Source organism: Lynx canadensis, chromosome F1 (genome assembly GCF_007474595.2).
Source record: "Lynx canadensis isolate LIC74 chromosome F1, mLynCan4.pri.v2, whole genome shotgun sequence".
In the NCBI taxonomy this organism is placed as follows: Eukaryota; Metazoa; Chordata; class Mammalia; order Carnivora; family Felidae; genus Lynx; species Lynx canadensis.
In genome coordinates this window covers 21,834,065-21,854,372 of record NC_044319.2, presented here as the reverse complement: position 1 = coordinate 21,854,372, position 20,308 = coordinate 21,834,065, and the positions used below count along the sequence as shown (strand labels likewise).

Genomic DNA, 20,308 nt, shown 5'->3' with positions numbered 1-20,308 from the left:
TTCTTGAGTTGAAATGGGTTACTTGATACTCACTTTATGTACCTAATGGTATTAACATATATATATATATTTTCTTGGTTGTCTACTACTAACAAATGACCCCCAAACTTAATTGGCTTAAAACAATGACTGTTTCATTTCCCGCCCCCCCCCCAATTTTGAATTGACAGGAATCAGGTTGCTCTTCACATGGTGTAGGCTAGAACTACAATTTTCTAGGAGCTTGATTAGGTTTGAAACATCCAAAATAGCTCATTCATATGGTTGGCAGTTGATACTGGCCATCAGCTGGGAACTCACCTATCACACCTCAGTTTTCTTCTGTGTGGCCTGTGTGGCTTGGGGTTCTTCCATCATGGTGACTGGGCTTCTTCCTATCGTAATGACTGGGATTCAAGAAGTAACATCCCAAATGTGAGCATTCCAAGAGGAAAGAAGTAGGACCTGTGTGTCTTTTTGAGGCCCTGGCTTAGAAATCTCAGAACATCACTACATTGTGTTGGTCAAAGTAATCTACAGGACCAGCCTAGATTAAAGATGAAGGGGAAAAAACCTTTACCTCTCAATGGGTATGCATATATGAGAAGGAAAGGATTTGATGGCAACCATCTTTGGAGATTATTATCATAATATACCCTGTGGACTCTGGACATAGCAGTTCATGTTCCTGATGTGGAAAATGAATTCACCACCTCTCAAGACACCTTAAAAGTTTCATCTTCAGATTCAGGCTCAAGGCCCATAATCCCATCATTTGAATCAGTTTCAGGTACATGATGAGCCACCTTTACTTCAGTTCTTCTCAATATGAAGATGCATGAACTAAGAAACAAGTTTTCTTCCCCATATATCCATATGGTAAGACCGGCAATAGATTCTTGTCTGAAAGGAGGGAAAATGAGAGGTACAAAGCAGAAAATGGTTCATAGCAATTCTGAACTCCCAACTGGGCACATGTCTCTAAAATCATCATGATTCTAGGCACAGGGAGTGTATGTTAATTATGGCCTAATTCTCAGCTCTGGCCCTTCCCTGTGAGATTTTGACTCTAATCTGAGTTGTCCTTTTCCATGACAGTGCCTTGTTTGAAGTTGAATAGTTTTCTCAACTTGCTTCCTTGTCTTTGAAGGTTGAAGGCCCAGAAGCCTCTTTTTATTTTGAACTGCCTCTTCCTTTTAGACCAAACTGATGTAATTCCTTTAAAAATATTGTGTATTTTCTATGAATCAAATTATAATCCACTCCATTCAGCAAAAGGCACACCCACAAATCTGTTCAAGATAGGCCTCTCCCTCTACTTTGAGCTAAGTGCCAGGATGCTGAAAGACAACATCCTTAAGAATCAGGTACCAATTGCTTTGCTGAGTGGACTAAAATAAAATACATGCTTATAAGATTCTTAGAAGTCTTTTTGTCTAGCTAAGAGATCTATGAGGCACTGGATTAAATATTTCTGACGTCTTAAAGGTTATTCTAGCTGTACTCTCGATCCTAACTTAACTTGTGCTTTGTTTTACTTGCAATTCCCTAGAGTTGAGCATTGCCCAGAGGTCATTTCCTCCTCTAGAATTTCTTGCTGGCTGGAAAAAGGTGTTCAGGGCCTTTATATTTCCTATAAAGTTTGCTCCAAAACTGAACAGTTTCTTACTTAGTTCATCTCTCTTTCCATCTCTGATCAAAGCCAGTAAAAGTCAGTTGGAATTTTCAGTATTCTGTCTGGAAATCTCCTTGGCCAGATCCACAAGATTATTCAGTTATTTCTTCCAGTTTGTGATTTCCACAAGTTCATTAGTTCTACCTTTCACATTACTGCAGGTGAAAGTGCCTTTCATAACAAGGGTTGCCTTTCAGTAACAATTTTTTCATTGTTCTTGCCATCATTGTTTCCTGAAGGCCTTAAAGCTTTTGTCTCCTTCTAAGTTCCCATGTTAAGGCTACATGTTTTGGCTTTGGCCCAGTGCTACTTTATTTCTAGGCACCAGTTTCTGTTTTGGTTATCTCTTCATAATCATCTCAAAACTTACTGGCACTAGCCATTTTATTAATGGTTTTATTAATCATTTATTTATGATTCTATAGATTGACTGGGTTCCGCTGGCTCAGCTGAAAGGTTCTGCTCCACATGATGTTAGCTTGGGCTTCAGTTATCTAAGGGCTGTGACATCCAAGATAGCTCATCCACATATTTGGCAATTTATCTGCTGCTTTTCCACATAACCTCTCCACATGGCTTAGGCTTCTCAAATCATGGTGGTTGGATTCCAAAAGGAAGAGCCCCAAACATCAGTGTTCAAAAAGCAAGGAAGTGGGAATTGTTACCTCTTAAAGGAGTGGGCTTAGAAATCCCAGAATGTCATTCTTCTATATTCTATTGGTCAAAGCAAACAGGGCCAGTATAGTTCCTAGAGGAGAGGGAAAAGAAGTTCACCTCTCAATGGAAGAGTAGCACATGCATACGAGGTGGGAAAGAATTAATGACATTCATCACAGGAGACTTATTATACATATGTTCTTTAGTATATGTAAAATATTAAAAATGATAAAAAATACAAGAGAAAGGAGAGAATTCAAGAAGTTATCTAGGGAAATAATTACTATTATTACTCTAAAAACATAATCCATATATTATCCTTACCACAAATTTTCTATTTCTTCCTGTTTCAGTTTTGGTAGTGTATATGTTTCTAGGAATTTGTCCATTTCTTCCAGATTACCCATTTTATTGCCATATAATTGCTCATAATATTCTCTTATTATTGTTTTTATTTCTGTTGTGTTGGTCGTGATCTCTCCTCTTTCATTCTTTATTTATTTGGGTCCTTTTTCTTTTCAATCAAACTGGCTAGTGGTTTATCAATTTTGTTAATTCTTTCGAAGAACCAGCTTCTAAGTCAGCCAGGAGGAAATCAAACTTTCACTCTTCGCAGATGACATGATACTTTATATGGAAGACCCAAAAGATTCCTCAGTGGGGAAAACTGAGAGCTTCCCCCAAGGTCAGGAACAAGACCGGGATGTTCACTCTTGCCACCCAGGCTTCCCAAACAAATAATTTTTTTAAAGCAAGTATAACTAAATTAATATCAGGAAAACAAATTTATAGTCATTTGTAAGTGGTCATTACATAATGATAAAATGGAATCCTTTTGCCAGGAATATCTATCAATTTTAAACATATATACCTAATAAAATGTCATAAAATATCACGGCACAAATTGATAGAATACAGGGAGAAAGTGACTAATGTACCATCAGAGATTTTAGTACAGTGCTTGCAATCCTTAATATATCAAGATATCAACAAAAAAATAATATCAATGTAGATATTAACCACATGATCAACAAGCTTGATCTAAGAGAAATATATAAAATACTGCAATCAGTAATTAGCCAACTAATCATTCTTCCCCCTCTAGCACACAAAGATTTCCAAAAGTTAATAAATTAGGATATTGTAAGACAGATTACATTTAGGAACACAATGCAATTAAGTAGAAATTAATAACAAATATATATTTGTTACCAAAACAAGTGTGTGTGTGTGTGTGTATACAACTAACTCCTGTGTCAAGTAATATAATTATACTGTAAATTTCAAATTATTAAACTTTCACTCTTTGCAGATGACATGATACTTTATATGGAAGACCCAAAAGATTCCATGAGAGAAGGGAAGGGGAAAAAGTAGTTTCAAACAGAGAGGGAGGCAAACCATAAGAGAATCTTAAATACAGAGAACAAACTGAGGGTTGATGGAGGGGCAGGGAGAGGGGAAAATGGGTACTAAGGAGGGCATTTGTTGGGATGAGCACTAGGTGTTGCATGTAAGTGATGAATCATGGGAATCTACTCCTGAAGCCAAGAGCACACTATATACACTGTATGTTAGCTAACTTGGCAATAAATTAAAAATAAAAGTTCTCTCCAGTCCCCCACCAAAATGAAAACAACAACAAAATAAATTTTTAAAATCTCTTAGGGGCGCCTGGGTGGCTCAGTCGGTTGAGTGTCCAACTTCGGCTCAGGTCATGATCTCACAGTTCGTGGGTTTGAGCCCCGCATCAGGCTCTGTGCTGACTGCTTGCTCAGAGCCTGGGGCCTGCTTCAGATTCTCTCTCCTTCTCTCTCTGCTCCTCCCTCGCTCACGCTTTGTCTCACTCTATCTCTCAATAAAATAAAAATAAATAAATAAATAAATAAATAAATAAATAAATAATAAAATCTCTTAAATGTGCAAAGTAGTCTGATTGCAGAGGCTAAGACTTCCAATACTATGTTGAATAACAGTGGAAAAGGCAGATTGAGGATGATATTAGCATTGGGTTGTTCATATATGGCTTTTATGATCTTGGGGTATACTCCTTCGATCCCTACTTTCCTGAGGGTTTTTATCAAGAAACGATGCTGTATTTTGTCAAATGCTTTCTCTGCATCTATTGAGAGGATCATATGGTTCTTGTCCTTTCTTTTATTGATGTGATGAATCACATTAATTGTTTTGCGGATATTGAACCAGCCCTGCATCCCAGGTATAAATCCCACTTGGTCGTGGTGAATAATGTTTTTAATGTATTGTTGGATCTGGTTGGCTAATATCTTGTTGAGGATTTTTGCATCCATGTTCATCAGGGAAATTTGTCTATAGTTCTCCTTTTTAGTGTGATCTCTGTCTGGTTTTGGAATCAAGGTAATGCTGGCTGCATAGAAAAAGTTTGGAAGTTTTCCTTCCATTTCTATTTTTTGGAAGAGTTTCAAGAGAATAGGTGTTAACTCTTCCTTAAATGTTTGGTAGAATTCCCCTGGAAAGCCATCTGACCCTGGACTCTTGTTTTTTGGCAGATTTTTGATTACTAATTCAATTTCCACCAAAAAACTGCTAGAATTGATTCATGAATTAAGCAAAGTTGCAGGATATAAAATCAATGCACAGAAATTGGTTGCATTCCTATACACCACCAATGAAGCGACAGAAAGAAATCAAGGAATTGATTCCATTTACAGTTGCACAAAAACCATAAAATACCTAGGAATAAATCTAACCAAAGAGGTGAAAAATCTATACACTGAAAACTGTAAAAAGCTTATTAAGGAAATTGAAGAAGACACCAAAAAATGGAAAAAGATTCCATGCTCCTGGATAGGAAGAACAAATATTGTTAAAATGTCGATACTACCCAAAGCAATCTACATATTCAATGCAATCCCTATCAAAGTAACATCAGCATTCTTCACAGAGCTAGAACAAATAATCTAAAATTTGTATGGAACCAGAAAAGACCCCCAACTGGCCAAAGTGATCTTGAAAAAGAAAACCAAAGCAGGAGGCATCACAATACCAGACTTCAAGCTATACTACAAAGCTGTAACCATCGAAACAGTATGGTACTGGCACAAGAGCAGACACTCAGATCAATGGAACAGAACAGAGAACCCAGAAATGGACTCACAAATGTATGGCCACCTAATCTTTGATGAAGCAGGAAAGAATATCCAATGGCATAAAGACAGTCTCTTCAGCAAGTGGTGCTGGGAAAACTGGACAGCGACATGCAGAAGAATGAACCTGGACTACTTTCTTACACCAGACACAAAAATAAACTCAGAATGGATGAAAGACCTCAATGTAAGACAGGAAGCCATCAAAATCCTCGAGGAGAAAGCAGGCAAAACCTCTTTGATCTTGGCCGCAGCAACTTCTTACTCAACACCTCTCAGGAGGCAAGGGAAACAAAAGCAAAATGAACTACTGGGACCTCATCAAAATAAAAGCTTCTGCACAGCAAAGGAAACAATCAGCAAAACTAAAAGGCAACCGACAGAATGGGAGAAGATATTTGCAAATGACATATTAGATAGAGGGTTAGTATCCAAAATCTATAAAGAACTTATCAAACTCAACACCCCCCAAAAAAATAATCCAGTGAAGAAATGGGCAAAAGACATGAATAGACACTTCTCCAAAGAAGACATCCAGATGGCCAACTGACACATGAAAAAATGCTCCACATCGCTCATCATCAGGGAAATACAAATCAAAACCACAATGAGATACCACCCTGCACCTGTCAGAATGGCTAACATTAACAACTCAGGCAACAACAGATGTTGGTGAGGATGCGGGGAAAGAGGATCTCTTTTGCATTGTTGGTGGCAGTGCAAGCTGGTGCAGCCACTCTGGAAAACAGTATGGAGGTTCCTCAAAAAATTAAAAATAGAACTACCCTACAACCGAGCAATTGCACTACTAGGCATTTATCCAAGGGATACAGGTGTGCTGTTTTGAAGGGACACATGCGCCCCCAAGTTTATAGCAGCACTATCAACAATGGCCAAAGTATGGAAAGAGCCCAAATGTCCACTGATGGATGAACGGATAAAGAAGATGTGGTATATGTATACAATGGAGTATTACTCAGCAATCCAAAAGAACGAAATCTTGCCATTTGCAACTACGTGGATGGAACTGGAGGGTATTACGCTAAGTCAAATTAGTCAGTCAGAAAAAGACAAAAATCATATGATTTCACTGATTTGAGGACTTTAAGAGATAAAACAGATGAACATAAGGGAAGGGAAACAAAAATAATATAAAAACAGGGAGGGGGACAAAACAGAAGAGACTCATAAATATGGAGAACAAACTGAGGGTTGCTGGAGGAGTTGTGGGAGGGGGGATGGGCTAAATGGGTAAGGGGCATTAAGGAATGTACTCCTGAAATCATTGTTGCACTATAAGGTAACTAATTTGGATGTAAATTTTAAAAAATAAAAAATAAAATTAAAAAAAGTATTACAAAAAAATTAAAAAATAAATGTGCAAAGTGGAAAAAATGATGGGAAAATCACATCTGTATTTTTTTTTAATGAATGTGAATGTAATGTACAGCCGTGGTCTTATGCTTCTAAACTTCTGTGGGACTAACACACTTTATTAGTATTAAGTCTCTGAAATTCAAGTCAATTTCATGTGTGATAATCATTGTGTGTTGAAAGTGCATTAATTTGTTAGAACAGGAACCCTGTAGAGGAGATAATCATGCCATGTCAGCAATGAATAAATGTCAGCTTTAAAAATGAATTACTGTTTTTGAGATAACATGATTAAATCAAGCTAGTATGTGCTCAGGGATTGGGAGTGGGGAGTGGACATTTTGAAAAATAAAATAGCCTAGGGTGAAACACCTGGTTTTATGAAAGTGGTTTTTTAGAAGCATTATCTTTATATTATGAAAAAAAAAGCTCTGAAAGATAAAAAAGACTTTGATACTTGTTATAGATGAGAGCCTCAAGTAAAGATATTTATTTTATGTTTATGATATCAATTTATGTTTCCTTTGAATGCTATTGCCCAAATAAGGAAAATCCATAACTGAAAACTGAGATTATGTGCTATATACCTAAGACTTGTTTTGTCTACCAGGGCCATGGCCACCACGGTAATTTTGGAGTTGTGCGACCTACCGAAGCTTTATCTGGATTCCAGGTAACTTTCTTTTTTCCCTGAAGAATTGACATGGACATGAAATATATTAAGACAGACTTTCTAATCTTAGGGAATCCCAAATTTTGTTGATAATGTATGCTTTGTATTGGTGACTGGTAAACAAAGAGTATAATGTATCCTAGAGCATAGGCACTAGGATTGGGAGACCAAGGTTAGGTTTAGACTCTACATCTTACTAGGTGTATAAACCTGGACAAGTAAACTAACCATAAACTTCAATTTCTCCATCATCTGTATTAATTAACTCATTTAGTGTATGTGTGTGTGGGCAGACCCTTTCTCAATGTATATGTATACCAAGTCATGGTGTTGTATCTTTTAGACAACTTACAATGTCAGTTACACCTCAATAAAGCTGAAAAATTTTTGTCTCCGTCCTTGAACAGGACATATTAAAACCTTTGCTGTGCCCTCCTCTTAGGGCAGTTGTGAGAATCAAATGAGATAATGTATGTTATGTATAACATTATATTATATATAATATAAACCATGAAATGGAGAAAGTGTTAAAGAGGTAGGGTTGAAAAATTGGAGGTCTTGAAGAACATATACTTTGAGAGTGAAAGTAAGAGGAAGAACAGAATAGAGATGACTGTATTTAGCTAATCAGAGGGGCATGGATGGATACTAATTTCTTCACTGAAATCCAATATCAGCTGGTTCCAGAATATAGGATCTCAAACAGTAATACATAAACAAAATAAAAATAAATCCCCATGTCTTTTAATTTTAGGAATGTGTGCTCTCCTAGATTGCAAATCTTTGAGAAGAAAGAATGACTATATCTTACCCATTTTTATCACCTACTTCCTATATCTAACATAATTACTTGTATGTATTAGACACTCAAAACTTGTGGAAAACTAGTGTAGATAAAGAAAAAGAAAATAAAAATTTTATCGTGAGGTAATAGTTTACAAGATATATTTGAACAACTAAGTATATGATCATGATTATATTGTACAAAAAAAAATTCAGTATAATAGTCCTCAAAACTCTGTAGATTTCTTTCTCATGTGTGTGTTAATATTTATTTCACACTTTTTTTAAGAAATAATTTAACTTATATTTATCATGGTATCCTCAGTCAACTTGAAATGACAATTTTTGGGGAGATCTCTCATTCAATTCAAATATTTAGAATTTTTAATAAGGTCCTTATATGCAGGAATGTGTGTGAGGTGTTTGGGATAGATGAATTGCATCCCACCATCTTCGTAAATTAGCTTCTATTTACATGAGCATATCTTTCAGAGGTTGTATCTATGTACTGTACGTACCATTATACTTCATAAGTATCTGTTAGTAATAGTAATAATGATAATAATAATAATAACACTTGAGTAATACCTATGTAACAGGCACTGTTCTAAGTAGTTTGTTTACATGATTTATTCACTTTTTCCTCACAGTCCAGTGAGGATGTGCTATGATTATCCTTATTTGACAGATGAGGAAACAGGTACAGAGAGGTTAACTAACTTACTCAAGGTCACTGAATTAACCCAGGTAGTCTGGCACCAGTGCTCAGGCTATTAACCACCATTACTAATATATACATGGATATAGATGCAGGCATTACCTATTGCTTGTTTAAATGTCTCCTTTCTCTACTGTAAGCTCCTTAAGGTCAGGAACACTACATGGCACATTGCAGCTCATCCATAAATATTTCATGAACGAATGAATGAATAAGCTTCTCACTTACTAAGATAATTTTGCTGTTCCCTAAAATATTTCTCTTATTTTAATATTACTTTGCAACTGACACTCTTGGTTCTTCCAAGGCTATTCCCCTTATTATTTGGGTGGTTTGTTATGAGGCATGTTACAGCATTTTAGACCTTTACATTTAAACTTCATTCTTTTGCTGAGACAAAAATGATCTCTTCTCCTGCCAAACATAATAGCGGAATGAGTGTTTACATGAGGGGAGTTTGTAATCCAGGATTTCTGCAGCAGCGGGTTTCAGATATTCTAGTCAAATCCTGCCTTTTGTCCGACTCTTTCTGATGAGTGTTACCATCAAAGCTGCATTCTGGCATCCATTAGTCACCAAGTGCTTATTTTGAGAATGGTTGCTATCATCACTTACTCCCTACAAAGGTGCCACCTAGTTACTTTTGTTTTGGCAATTATGGGTTAAATACATTCCTGGGTTCAGTCCTGCTTAAGCTTGCTAGTTCTCTATTTTAAATGCACAGTTGATACAAGAGTAAAGCTTTCATTGAAGGAATCTTTCAAAGCACTCCTTTTTATTCTTCTTTTTAATAGATGAAAATTTTTCACTGCTTAGCTATGCTTTTCTACCCCTGCCCTACAAAGCTGTATCACATTGTAGTTAAAGACTAGCGATTGAGAACTTACATTCTTAAAATATTGTTCTCTTTAAAGATATCCATTTGACTATCATTCCTTACTGCCTTGTCATCATCTTTTTAAGTATTTACTTCCAGCTCATGGAATTAATGTCAATCTAAAGAGACATTCCACTAAGGAGTTTTTTCATTATTAATATCTCATATGAAGATCCTGTTTGTTTGTTTGTTTCTATGGCTTTTTGAGTCCATTAATTCCCTAGCAGAGAACTCCATAAAGGATTAACAAATTTGTTAGCAATTGTTTGATAGGAGAAAACAGTTGGACTATTTTTTTTGTTTCTTATTTTATATGTAATTGCCCTGCATATATCTCTCCTAGAACTTTTCCTCCTTGTGATATGTCTAGAATTCACCAACTTAGAAACAGGCCAGAGGATATTTAAAATGCCTTTCCCAATTTACAAAGAGGAATAGAAGATGGAATTTTAGGTTCATTAAAAGAAACTACCTATTGCAATGACTATATGTTAAGGACTTGTCAATGTATGCTGGCCATAGTTAGGAATTCTATATTACCCATATTTGTATCACCAATATCTACAACAATTACAGGCCTTCTTTTTCTTTCCCATTCTTTTTCTCCTTTATTCTCTTTCTCCAGTTGAGACACAGGGTTTCGTAGTCTAGGAGAGAGGTGAAAGTAGAAATGTGAATTTGAAAGTGATCTGAATGTAAGGTGATATTTAAGACTATGGACAGAAGGGGGCTACCTTGGATGAGTGTTTGGCAAAGAAGACTATTCATACTTAAATGAAATAGTCAGTAGGATAGAAAGCAAACAAACAGTGTATTTTGAAAGAAGCCGAAAGAAGTGACTCAAAAAGAGGGGAGGTGGGCAGCTCTGACATATGCTTATTAAGAGATAGAATAAAATAGGGAATAAGAATTGTCCACTAAGTTTGACAATATGACTTCAACTGTAATTAGAGTGTTTGAGACAAAGGCTGGATGGGAGTGGGATGAAAAAAAATGGAAATGAAGACAAAGATAGTGGCTGTAGATAGTTCTTTTGAGAGATATGACTGTATAGGAAAGCAGGGAACTGAGGAATAGCTGGAAATTTTAAATTATAGTTATGTATATTTTACATAGTGGGCAATTTTAAAATTCATTTACAAGCCAATATGAATAGTATGACAAAGAGAAAGGGTGAAACATGATGAAATGAGAGGGAAAACACTTGCAGGAGAAAAATGGGTGAGAAGGTTGGCTCTACTGCTCAGTTTGGTCATGAGTCTTAGCTGCATGGACACTTGCGTTATAACGTCAGTGGAAACAGTGTTTACATGCAGGTGCACATTGTAGATTGGTGATGGAAAGGTGAAATAGGGCTCGTCTGATAAATTCTATTTTCTCAGTGAAATATGAGGAAGGTGAAGTGCTTGAAGTAGGAAGAAAATCTATAAAAGGCTTAAGGAATGAGAATCTATAAAGTCTTCATTTAGGAAACTGGAGACTAGAACTTGTGACAAAGTCTGATTTGAACATTGGTCCACCAGGGGAAAATAGGCAAAACTGTTTTAAGCACACTTCCTACAGGGAGCCAATTTTTGATGATTTATCAAGCACTATGTCTTCATATACGGGCCTTAGTGCTTCAGCTCTCACTCACCATTATTTCCTACAGTGATTCAGACCCCTAGAAGTTTCTTTTATCTTCTTGCTCAGTTCATTTATGTGTTTAAAAACATTTTTCAAATTATATTTTATTTTGCATTTCCATTTGTTTGTGTAGGAGGAGAGTTTTGCAAGTGTTTTCAAGAGAAATAGATCTCTGAACTTCAGTTTCATCATTTTTAAAGTCGAATAATACTATCTACTTGTGGAATTGTGGTTAAGAATTAGACATTATAGGGGCTCCTAGTTGGCTCATTTGGATAAGCATCTGACTCTTGATTTCGATTCAGGTCATGATTTCCCGGTTTATGGGATCAAGCCCTGCCTGCATTGGGCTCCTCGCTGACAGCATGGAGACTGCTTGGGATTCTTTCTATCTTTCTCTCTCTCCTCCCCTCCCCTGCTCACGCACATGCACGTGTTCTCTCTCTCAAAATAAATGAACAAATAAACGTTTAAAAAAAGAATTAGGGGATGCCTAGGTGGCTCATTCAGTTAAACTCAGGTCATGATCTCACAGTTCGTGGGTTTGGGCCTCACAACTGGCTCTGTGCTGACAGCTTAGAGCCTGGAGCCGGCTTGGGATTCTGTCCCTCTCTCTTTGCCCCTCCTCCACTCATGCTCTGTCTCTCTCAAAGTTAAATAAACATTAAAAAATTAAAAAAGGATTAGATATTATATGTATAAAATGCTGGCCCATAAAAATAAAAATTAAAAAATGATATCTGTATAGTTGTAATTATTATCACTACTAGATAATTTTTTGTCTGTAGAATAAAAAGACTTTGCTACTACTCTGCCTTTTTTCCTAAATAAGGTTAGCTTCTGAAATTGTATTTAAAAGAAATACTACTTTTTTTTTGCAACTTTAATGTGGCGCAGTGTTTCTAAGTTTATGTGTGTGTGTGTGTGTGTGTGTGTGTGTGTGTGTGTATCTTAATGATTTTTCTTTTTTTGTATTTTGGGTTATATAATGTTTTTAGGATCTTGATAATGTAATACTCAAGAAAGAAAAGACTTCAAAAAGAAAACTTATTTCCTTGTGAGACTTTATTCTTATCACACTAGAAAAATTATAAATTTGAAAACCCAAATAATAACACTGAGGAAAAAACAAGGAGTAAAAAAGCCAACACATAATTCAAAAGGGATTTTGAAAACTGTCACATTATTCATATTCTCTTTGTCTACAAACATGTGGCTGAACACTACAATGTTTTATAGTAAAGACTTCTATGCATTTAAGTAACTAAGAAATGCTAAGTAAATACTTTTAGTGTACATGTTTTTTTTTCCCACAAATTAAAATAGCCATGGCCATACTTGGTGTTCTCTAAAGGAATATAGATACTATGAAAATCAATGCTCAACTTGTAAAGGAGAAATATGAGATGTTGACATAGTGACTCTTTATTCAATATCTTCCTCCATGTTGGTCTGATCTAGGGCATGTGTCTCTCTTTCAGGTAGTAACCCATATTCATTTAGGAAAGACTCCACATCCCCAGCAAAAAATTCTTCTGCAAACTGTTCAGAAACACTAATAAAATTGCTTATGAGTTCCCCACCTTTGTAGACAAGCAGTGTGGGGAGTACATCTGAGGAAAAGCGGTCCCTAGCACCTGTATTAGAAGCTTTTATTTTACAAAACTTGACCATAGGGTATTCAACTGCAAGGCATGTAAAGCTACTGTTTAGAGCATCACAGCCCTTAATGCCATCTTCATAAATGTGAACAACAATTGTGGTGATTTTCTGCTCCTTTTCAATAGTTTCCAGGAATTGCTCCCCAGTTTCCAGCTCATACACAAACCCATATCTAGGCCCAAAACTCAGCTTCTGGTGCATATCCTGCATACACTGTCTTCGGTATTTACGAAGGCAATTTTCATCTTCTTTGTCCCGGTGGATTAGTTCATATTCTTGAATGCTCATCTAGGAATAAACACAAGAAATGACAGAGATCATTCAGTCAGAATTTATATGCTTTAGACACAAAAGCATATAGACTCAAAGTTTGCATGTGCTATTTTCTCCCCCTCATCCTACCTCACTCGTGGTGTGAAGGCCTTCTCCTTGACCACTTTTAGTCTTTGTTCAAATGTCACCTTCTTTGGCTACACCACCTAACAGAATGCCCACCCTATGCTCTCTATTCATTATATTGGTTTATTTTTCTTCATAGCAATAAACACTACCTGAGATTGTGTTGTTTATTTATTTATTTAATAATAGTTTTTATAACTGATAGGTCCCATGGGGCAGGAATTTTGTCTCATTCATCACTCTTCACTATCTGCTGTAGTGTCTAGAATATAATAGGAGCTCATAACTATTTCATGATTAGAGCATGCCTAAATATTGCTGTGGAGCCACGAGATGATCACCAGTAAGAAATGTGCTGCTGAACTACCCATCACTTTGGGTAAAAAAATCCCAGCAAGTTCTACCCTGGAGTGGCTTTCATAAAAAATAAAAAGGTATAGACACAAAATCTGAATGTGTCACTCAAAAATGCCTTTATGTTTCTGATGCAGTCTGTTGAGAATTAATATATAATGAATGGTATACACTGGTTTAGAGATAATAATCCATAAGGTGATATATTCCACAATGGAAATCACTTTATGGGTTTTTAATTAATATGATTATTATTGTTATTATTATATAGATAATGCATGCTAATTATAAGGATTCAAAAATGGCCTAAAAGCTAAAGGAAGGAAGGAAGAAATAGTGAAATTTTCTCACTCTAATATTCTGAGTTTATCTCCATTAACATTTTAGAGATCATCTTTTAACATATCACATGGAAATACACATTATATGACAAGTAAATTACTGTGATCTTTTTGTTAATGCTGCTTTAAAAAAATCATGATACCTTAAAAAAAAAGTGGTTTATTCTGCTTATCTTCTTTCTCCTACTTGGAAAAAGGAAGTTGAGATCTCTCAACCAATCCCATCCTTCCAACTAACCAATATTGTCAAGTTGGTGAGTGTCTTTCCCTACTTTTTTACACACATGTTCATATAATCATATAAGCATAAAAATATATGCAGTGATGTGGTTTTTTTCCCCATTGCTCTAGAGAATGGGATTGTATAATTTACCATACTCTGTATCTTGCTTTCTCATATTATAGAACTGCCTGTAAGTCAGCTCATGTATTTGTAACTAATTCTCTTAATAGCTGCTATACATTTTTTAATATGGAATATCTTCACAGGCATTCACTTCATTTCCTGTTTTTTTGCCAATATAAATACTATAATATATATTTTTGAAATATATCTATTTTATAATATCTCTAAAGTGATTCTTTCAAGTAATTTTGACTAAAAACATTGTAAGTTATTTATTATTGATTTCTCCTTACCTTTCTGCTGAATCTTTCTTTTGAGTCTTTGTTATCTCTACTCTGAGGAGAAGACATTTGTCTGAGAATCTCCTTCTTGCTTGGTGGAACTGAATCACTGTCTTCACTCTCTAATTTAAACTTTCTCCAATCATTTATTACTCCTTTGGGTCCTGAAATAAAATAAAAAACAAATTGTTTTTATTTTCAAAACGACTATTTATACAACTTAAATTTGTATTAAATATTGCCATGGGAATAGACTTGTCATCTTCTGCATCGGAAATGAACATCTTGTTTTGGCTAGAAATTTTTGACTGCCCTGCTCATAAAAATGTTTTCCCAAATTAATCTTGTTAAGTGGGTTATGGCTAAGAATTTTTCTGAAACATCTACATCAATGAGAATACAAATTATACACTTTGAACTATTGGCAAAATTTGAGGGTAAATTTGTTAGAAATTAGAATGTAGAGAGAAACTAGAAAAATGGCACGTTTATTAATAAGAAGGAAGCTTCAGCAATAAACTAAAATTGGCACCCACTATTAACAAAGGATACTAGGATTATTAGGGAAATAAATTGAAATGATATAAAGATCCAGAAAACAACAATAATAATAGCACATACGAGACAACCAGTGAGAGTAGACCTGATCTCAATTAACATAACCAAAATGGCTTTAAGAAAATTATTACATAATCATCCAGTTCCTTTTAAGATTTTAAGAACCTTTTACAAATGTAGAAAAGCTGGGATTTGAAGATTTAGGAAAAATTAATAAAATCAAGGATGATCCAACTGGAATTCAGATGTTTAGTAGCCGTGATAAATAATAACAGTGTTGGGGCGCCTGGGTGGCGCAGTCGGTTAAGCGTCCGACTTCAGCCAGGTCACGATCTCGCGGTCTGTGAGTTCGAGCCCCGCGTCGGGCTCTGGGCTGATGGCTCGGAGCCTGGAGCCTGTTTCCGATTCTGTGTCTCCCTCTCTCTCTGCCCCTCCCCCGTTCATGCTCTGTCTCTCTCTGTCCCAAAAATAAATAAACGTTGAAAAAAAAATTAAAAAAAAAATAATAATAATAACAGTGTTTGGAAGGTCTAAATTCTTGAAAATATGGAGTTTTAAATATCCTTCACTAAAGATTAGCCCTATCTATACTTTTAATATTGTATTATATATGTGGATATACTCGCTCTCTCCCCCATATTTCTAATAATTTTTAAATTTATATAATATATTGGGATGTCTGGGTGGCTCAGTCAGTTGAGTGTCTGTCTCTTGATTTCAGTTCAGGTCTCTCTCTACCTTCCCCTCTGCACCTCCCCTGCTTTCTCTCTCTCTCTCTCTCTCGCTCTCCCCCTTTCTCTCTCTCTCTGTCAAAAAAATAATAAAATAAATATACATATACATAATATACAATATGTACTTTTAATATAAAGTTACTTATATTAAAAATTATATTCAATCACTGTGTTCTGTTTACTTGTATAGTCTTCATCTTCTAGATATGTTTTCTGTCTATGCAAAATATGCATGTGTATAGCATGTGTTTATATGTGCAGAAAAGGGCATCTTTTTCTCTCGTTATTTTTACAGGTGGTAGTATATTATACATACTTTTTCTCACCTTGCTTTTTTAAATTCATAATATATCTCAGAAATTTTTTCATATACATACATAAAGAGGATCTTCTCTTTTTTAAAAAAATGGGGGCATGGCATTCCATTGTGTAGATGTTAAATTGCTTAAGTAGTTTCTTATTGATGTATACTGTTGCTTCCACATTTTTTCTATGATATATGATTCTGAATGAAGAACCTTGCACATACATTTTTTTTTTTCTATCCATGCATTCTGTCTATAGGTTATTGTAGTAAAATTGCTTGGTCAAAAGGCATATACATTTCTTTTTTTTTAAATGTTTTTAAATGTTTTTATTTATTTTTGAAGGAGACAGAGAGACAGAGCATGAGTGGGGGAGGAGCAGAGAGAGAGGGAGACACAGAATTGGAAGCAGGCTCCAGGCTCTAAGCTGTCAGCACAGAGCCCGATGTGGGGCTTGAACTCACAAACTGTGAGATCATAACCTGAGCTGAAGCCAGATGCTCAACCGACTGAGCCACCCAGGCGCCCCTAAAAGTATATACATTTCTAATTTTGATACTGCTATACTACTTTTAAGGAAGTTGTGCCAATTTACACTCCTACCAGTAATATATGAGTATGCCTCTTTCCAAAGTGTGTTATTAAACTTTTTACTTTTACAAACCGTATGAAAAAAATGTATCTCACAACAGTACTAATTTCATAAGTGCTATTTAAAATTTTTTTAAACATTTATTTATTTTTGACAGACAGAGAGAGACAGAGGCTGAGCAGGGAAGGGACAGAGAGAGAAGGAGACACAGAATCTGAAGCAGATTCTGACGAGCCTGATGCAGGCTCGAACCCACGAACCGTGAGATCATGACCTGAGCGGAAACCAAGAGCTTAATGAACTGCACTACCCAGGTGCCCCATAAGTGCTATTTTTAAAATGTTTACTTTTTAAGTTTTGAGACAGAGAGATAGAGAGCAAGCAGGGGAGGGGCAAGGGACAAGGACATAGAATCCCAAGCAGGCTCTATGCTGTTAGCACAAACCCCATGTGGGGCTTGAACTCACAAACTGTGAGATCATGACCTGAGCGGAAACCAAGAGACAGGTGTTTAACCAACTGAGCCACCCAGGTGCCCCAGTGCTGTTGTTGTTGTTGTTGTTTTAATTGACCTATCTTTTGCTCATTTCTCCATTTGATTGTTGCTTTTTTTCTTACTGATTTGTAAGAGCTTTCAGTATATATTAGGAAATTAACTCTTTGTCAATTGAATTACAGCTGGTTTCCCCCAATTTGTTAAATGCTTTTTGGAATTTGCTACTAATGACTTATCAGACAGCAGACATTCTTTCTTCCCTTTCTCCCTTCCTCTCCTCCCTCCCTGTTTGTTCATTGGTGCCTTCTTTCCTTCCTCCCTCCCTTCTTTCCTTCCTTCCTTCCTTCCTTCCTTCCTTCCTTCCTTCCTTCCTTCCTTCCTTCCTTCCTTCCATCTTTCCTCTCTCCCTCTCTCCCTTCTCATTTTTATAGCTGAATTTATCATTCTTTTATGGTTTCTTGGTTCTGTGCCATAATTAGACAGGTATTCTTCACAGTGTCATTATAAAATGAATTCCCATGCATTTTGTTAAGTACTCATGTGAATTTGGGGCTCCTGGGTGGCTAAGTCGGTTAAACATCCGACTCTTGATTTCGGCTCAGATCATGATCTCACTGTTAGTAAGCTGGAGCGCTGCATCAGGCGCTGATGGTGTGGAGCCCGCTTGGGATTCTGTCTCTCCTTTTCTCTGCCCCTCCCCACTTGTGCTCTCTCTCTTTCTCTCTCTCTCTCAAAATAAATAAAATTTTTTTTAAAGTACTCATATGGGGGCGCCTGGGTGGCTCAGTCGGTTGAGCAGCCGACTTCGGCTCAGGTCATGATCTCTCGGTCCATGAGTTCGAGCCCCGCGTCGGGCTTTGTGCTGACAGCTCAGAGCCTGGAGCCTGTTTCGGATTCTGTGTCTCCCTCTCTCTGACCCTCCCTCATTCATGCTTTGTCTTTCTCTGTCTCAAAAATAAAACGTTAAAAAAATAAAATAAAATAAAAATAAAGTACTCATGTGAATTCATTCAACCTTCTTTCTAAATTTAAAGACTCCATTTCATATTATTAAAAGACAGAGGAAAGTATTAATTTAATAAGGTTCAATAGAGTTTTTAAAAAACCCTAAACTGTTACTTTTACATATTTTTAAGATGTTATTTATTTTATTTATTTTTTTTTTATTTAAAAAAATTTTTTTTTCAACGTTTATTTATTTTTGGGACAGAGAGAGACAGAGCATGAACGGGGGAGGGGCAGAGAGAGAGGGAGACACAGAATCGGAAACAGGCTCCAGGCTCCGAGCCATCAGCCCAGAGCCTGACGCGGGGCTTGAACTCACGGACCGAGAGATCATGACCTGGCTGAAGTCGGACGCTTAACCGACTGCGCCACCTGGGCACCCCTGTTATTTATTTTTTTAATTGAAGTATAGTTGACAGTATATTTATATTATATTTAATATAATTTATAATTTGTTATATATATTTAATATATGTACATATATTAATATAATTTATAATATAATTTAATATTATATTTAACTGAAGTGTAGTTGACAATAATATTATATTACTTTAGGGTTTACAAAATAAGTGAAGAGGCTTAAGAGGTACAAACAACTTTTTTTTTCTGAGAGGGAGAGAGAAAATCCTAAACAGGCCACACACTCAACGCAGAGCCCGACACAGGGCATGACCATGAGATCATGACCTGACCAGAAATCAAGAGTTGGATACTTAACTGACTGAACCACCCAGATGCCCCTACAAACCGAACTTTTAAACTTGAACCATGCTATTTGACTTTTAAACTCTTAGTAGAGGCATATACACAGTCGTGTACAATTTAACAGATTAGGAAAACAGGCTCTGGGTGAAATGAATTGAAGTCTTAATGTTTTCTGGAGGAATACTGAAATGCATTTAATTTAAGAATGTTTTATCATTTCTTTATATTTTCAGATTCAAAAAATTAAAATTAAAAACTCTACCTTTTGGTCTACTATTGTTTACAATTGCAAAGAAAGTTCATAGTGGGAGAAATTAGAGAGGAAGGAGCTTAATTATACTGTACATAGAAAGGTCTTATAATAGTTGGGCAGTAAGAAATTCTCAATAATAAATGTTTTTCTCATTCTTTGACCTCTAAATAAAACTGCTTAAGAGTATTTGACTTCACATTCATTTTTCCACTCAAGTATTTTTAGATGATTCCATGAAACCATTCAAATATATTACTTAAATTTCATACTGAATAGTGGCAATAAGAACATTAGAGATCTCCAGATTTAACTTTAATTTAATAATTATTATTTTCTTCTAGATTTGCTTACCTGTATGGGTAGCCTGTCCTTCAAAGTCTTCCTCCAAACTTTGGCTTTTGGCTTCTTCCATTTTAGGGATTAGATTTGATATAATCTATAGTATGAACAAAGAAGTAATGATTATATATGTATACATATACCTTTCTATGTACAGTATAATTAAGCTCCTTCCTAACTTCTCCCTCTATGAACTTTCTTTGCAATTGTAAACAATAGTAGACCAAAGGTAGAGTTTTTAATTTTAATTTTTTGAATCTGAAAAAAAAAAAAAAATATATATATATATATATATATATATATATATATATATGCGATTCTATTATTCTCCTGCTGCCAAGTTCCACAGTAGGCTAAGAGTTATCACTAAGTGATAAAGTGTTCAGTATGTTTCTGTCTGCCTTGTAAAAGGACATCAATGTAATGTTTATGTTATTAAAGATATTTT

The 20,308-nt window shown here is 35.7% G+C and overlaps 1 protein-coding gene across 2 annotated transcripts in view; it reads right to left on the bottom strand.

Annotated features, from left to right (window-relative positions):
• Positions 1-12,552: 12,552 nt before the first annotated feature.
• The window catches only part of PDC (phosducin), a 119,071-nt gene continuing 111,315 nt past the window's right edge, over positions 12,553-20,308 (bottom strand). For both annotated transcript variants that reach the window (XM_030303122.2, XM_030303121.2), the window contains 3 exons: positions 19,873-19,957; positions 14,883-15,034; positions 12,553-13,437 (listed from right to left, as the gene is read on the bottom strand). In XM_030303122.2, the coding sequence (XP_030158982.1) occupies positions 12,913-13,437; positions 14,883-15,034; positions 19,873-19,933 (738 nt within the window). In that variant the 5' untranslated portion in view covers positions 19,934-19,957 and the 3' untranslated portion in view covers positions 12,553-12,912. The remainder of the gene's footprint in view (positions 13,438-14,882; positions 15,035-19,872; positions 19,958-20,308) is intronic.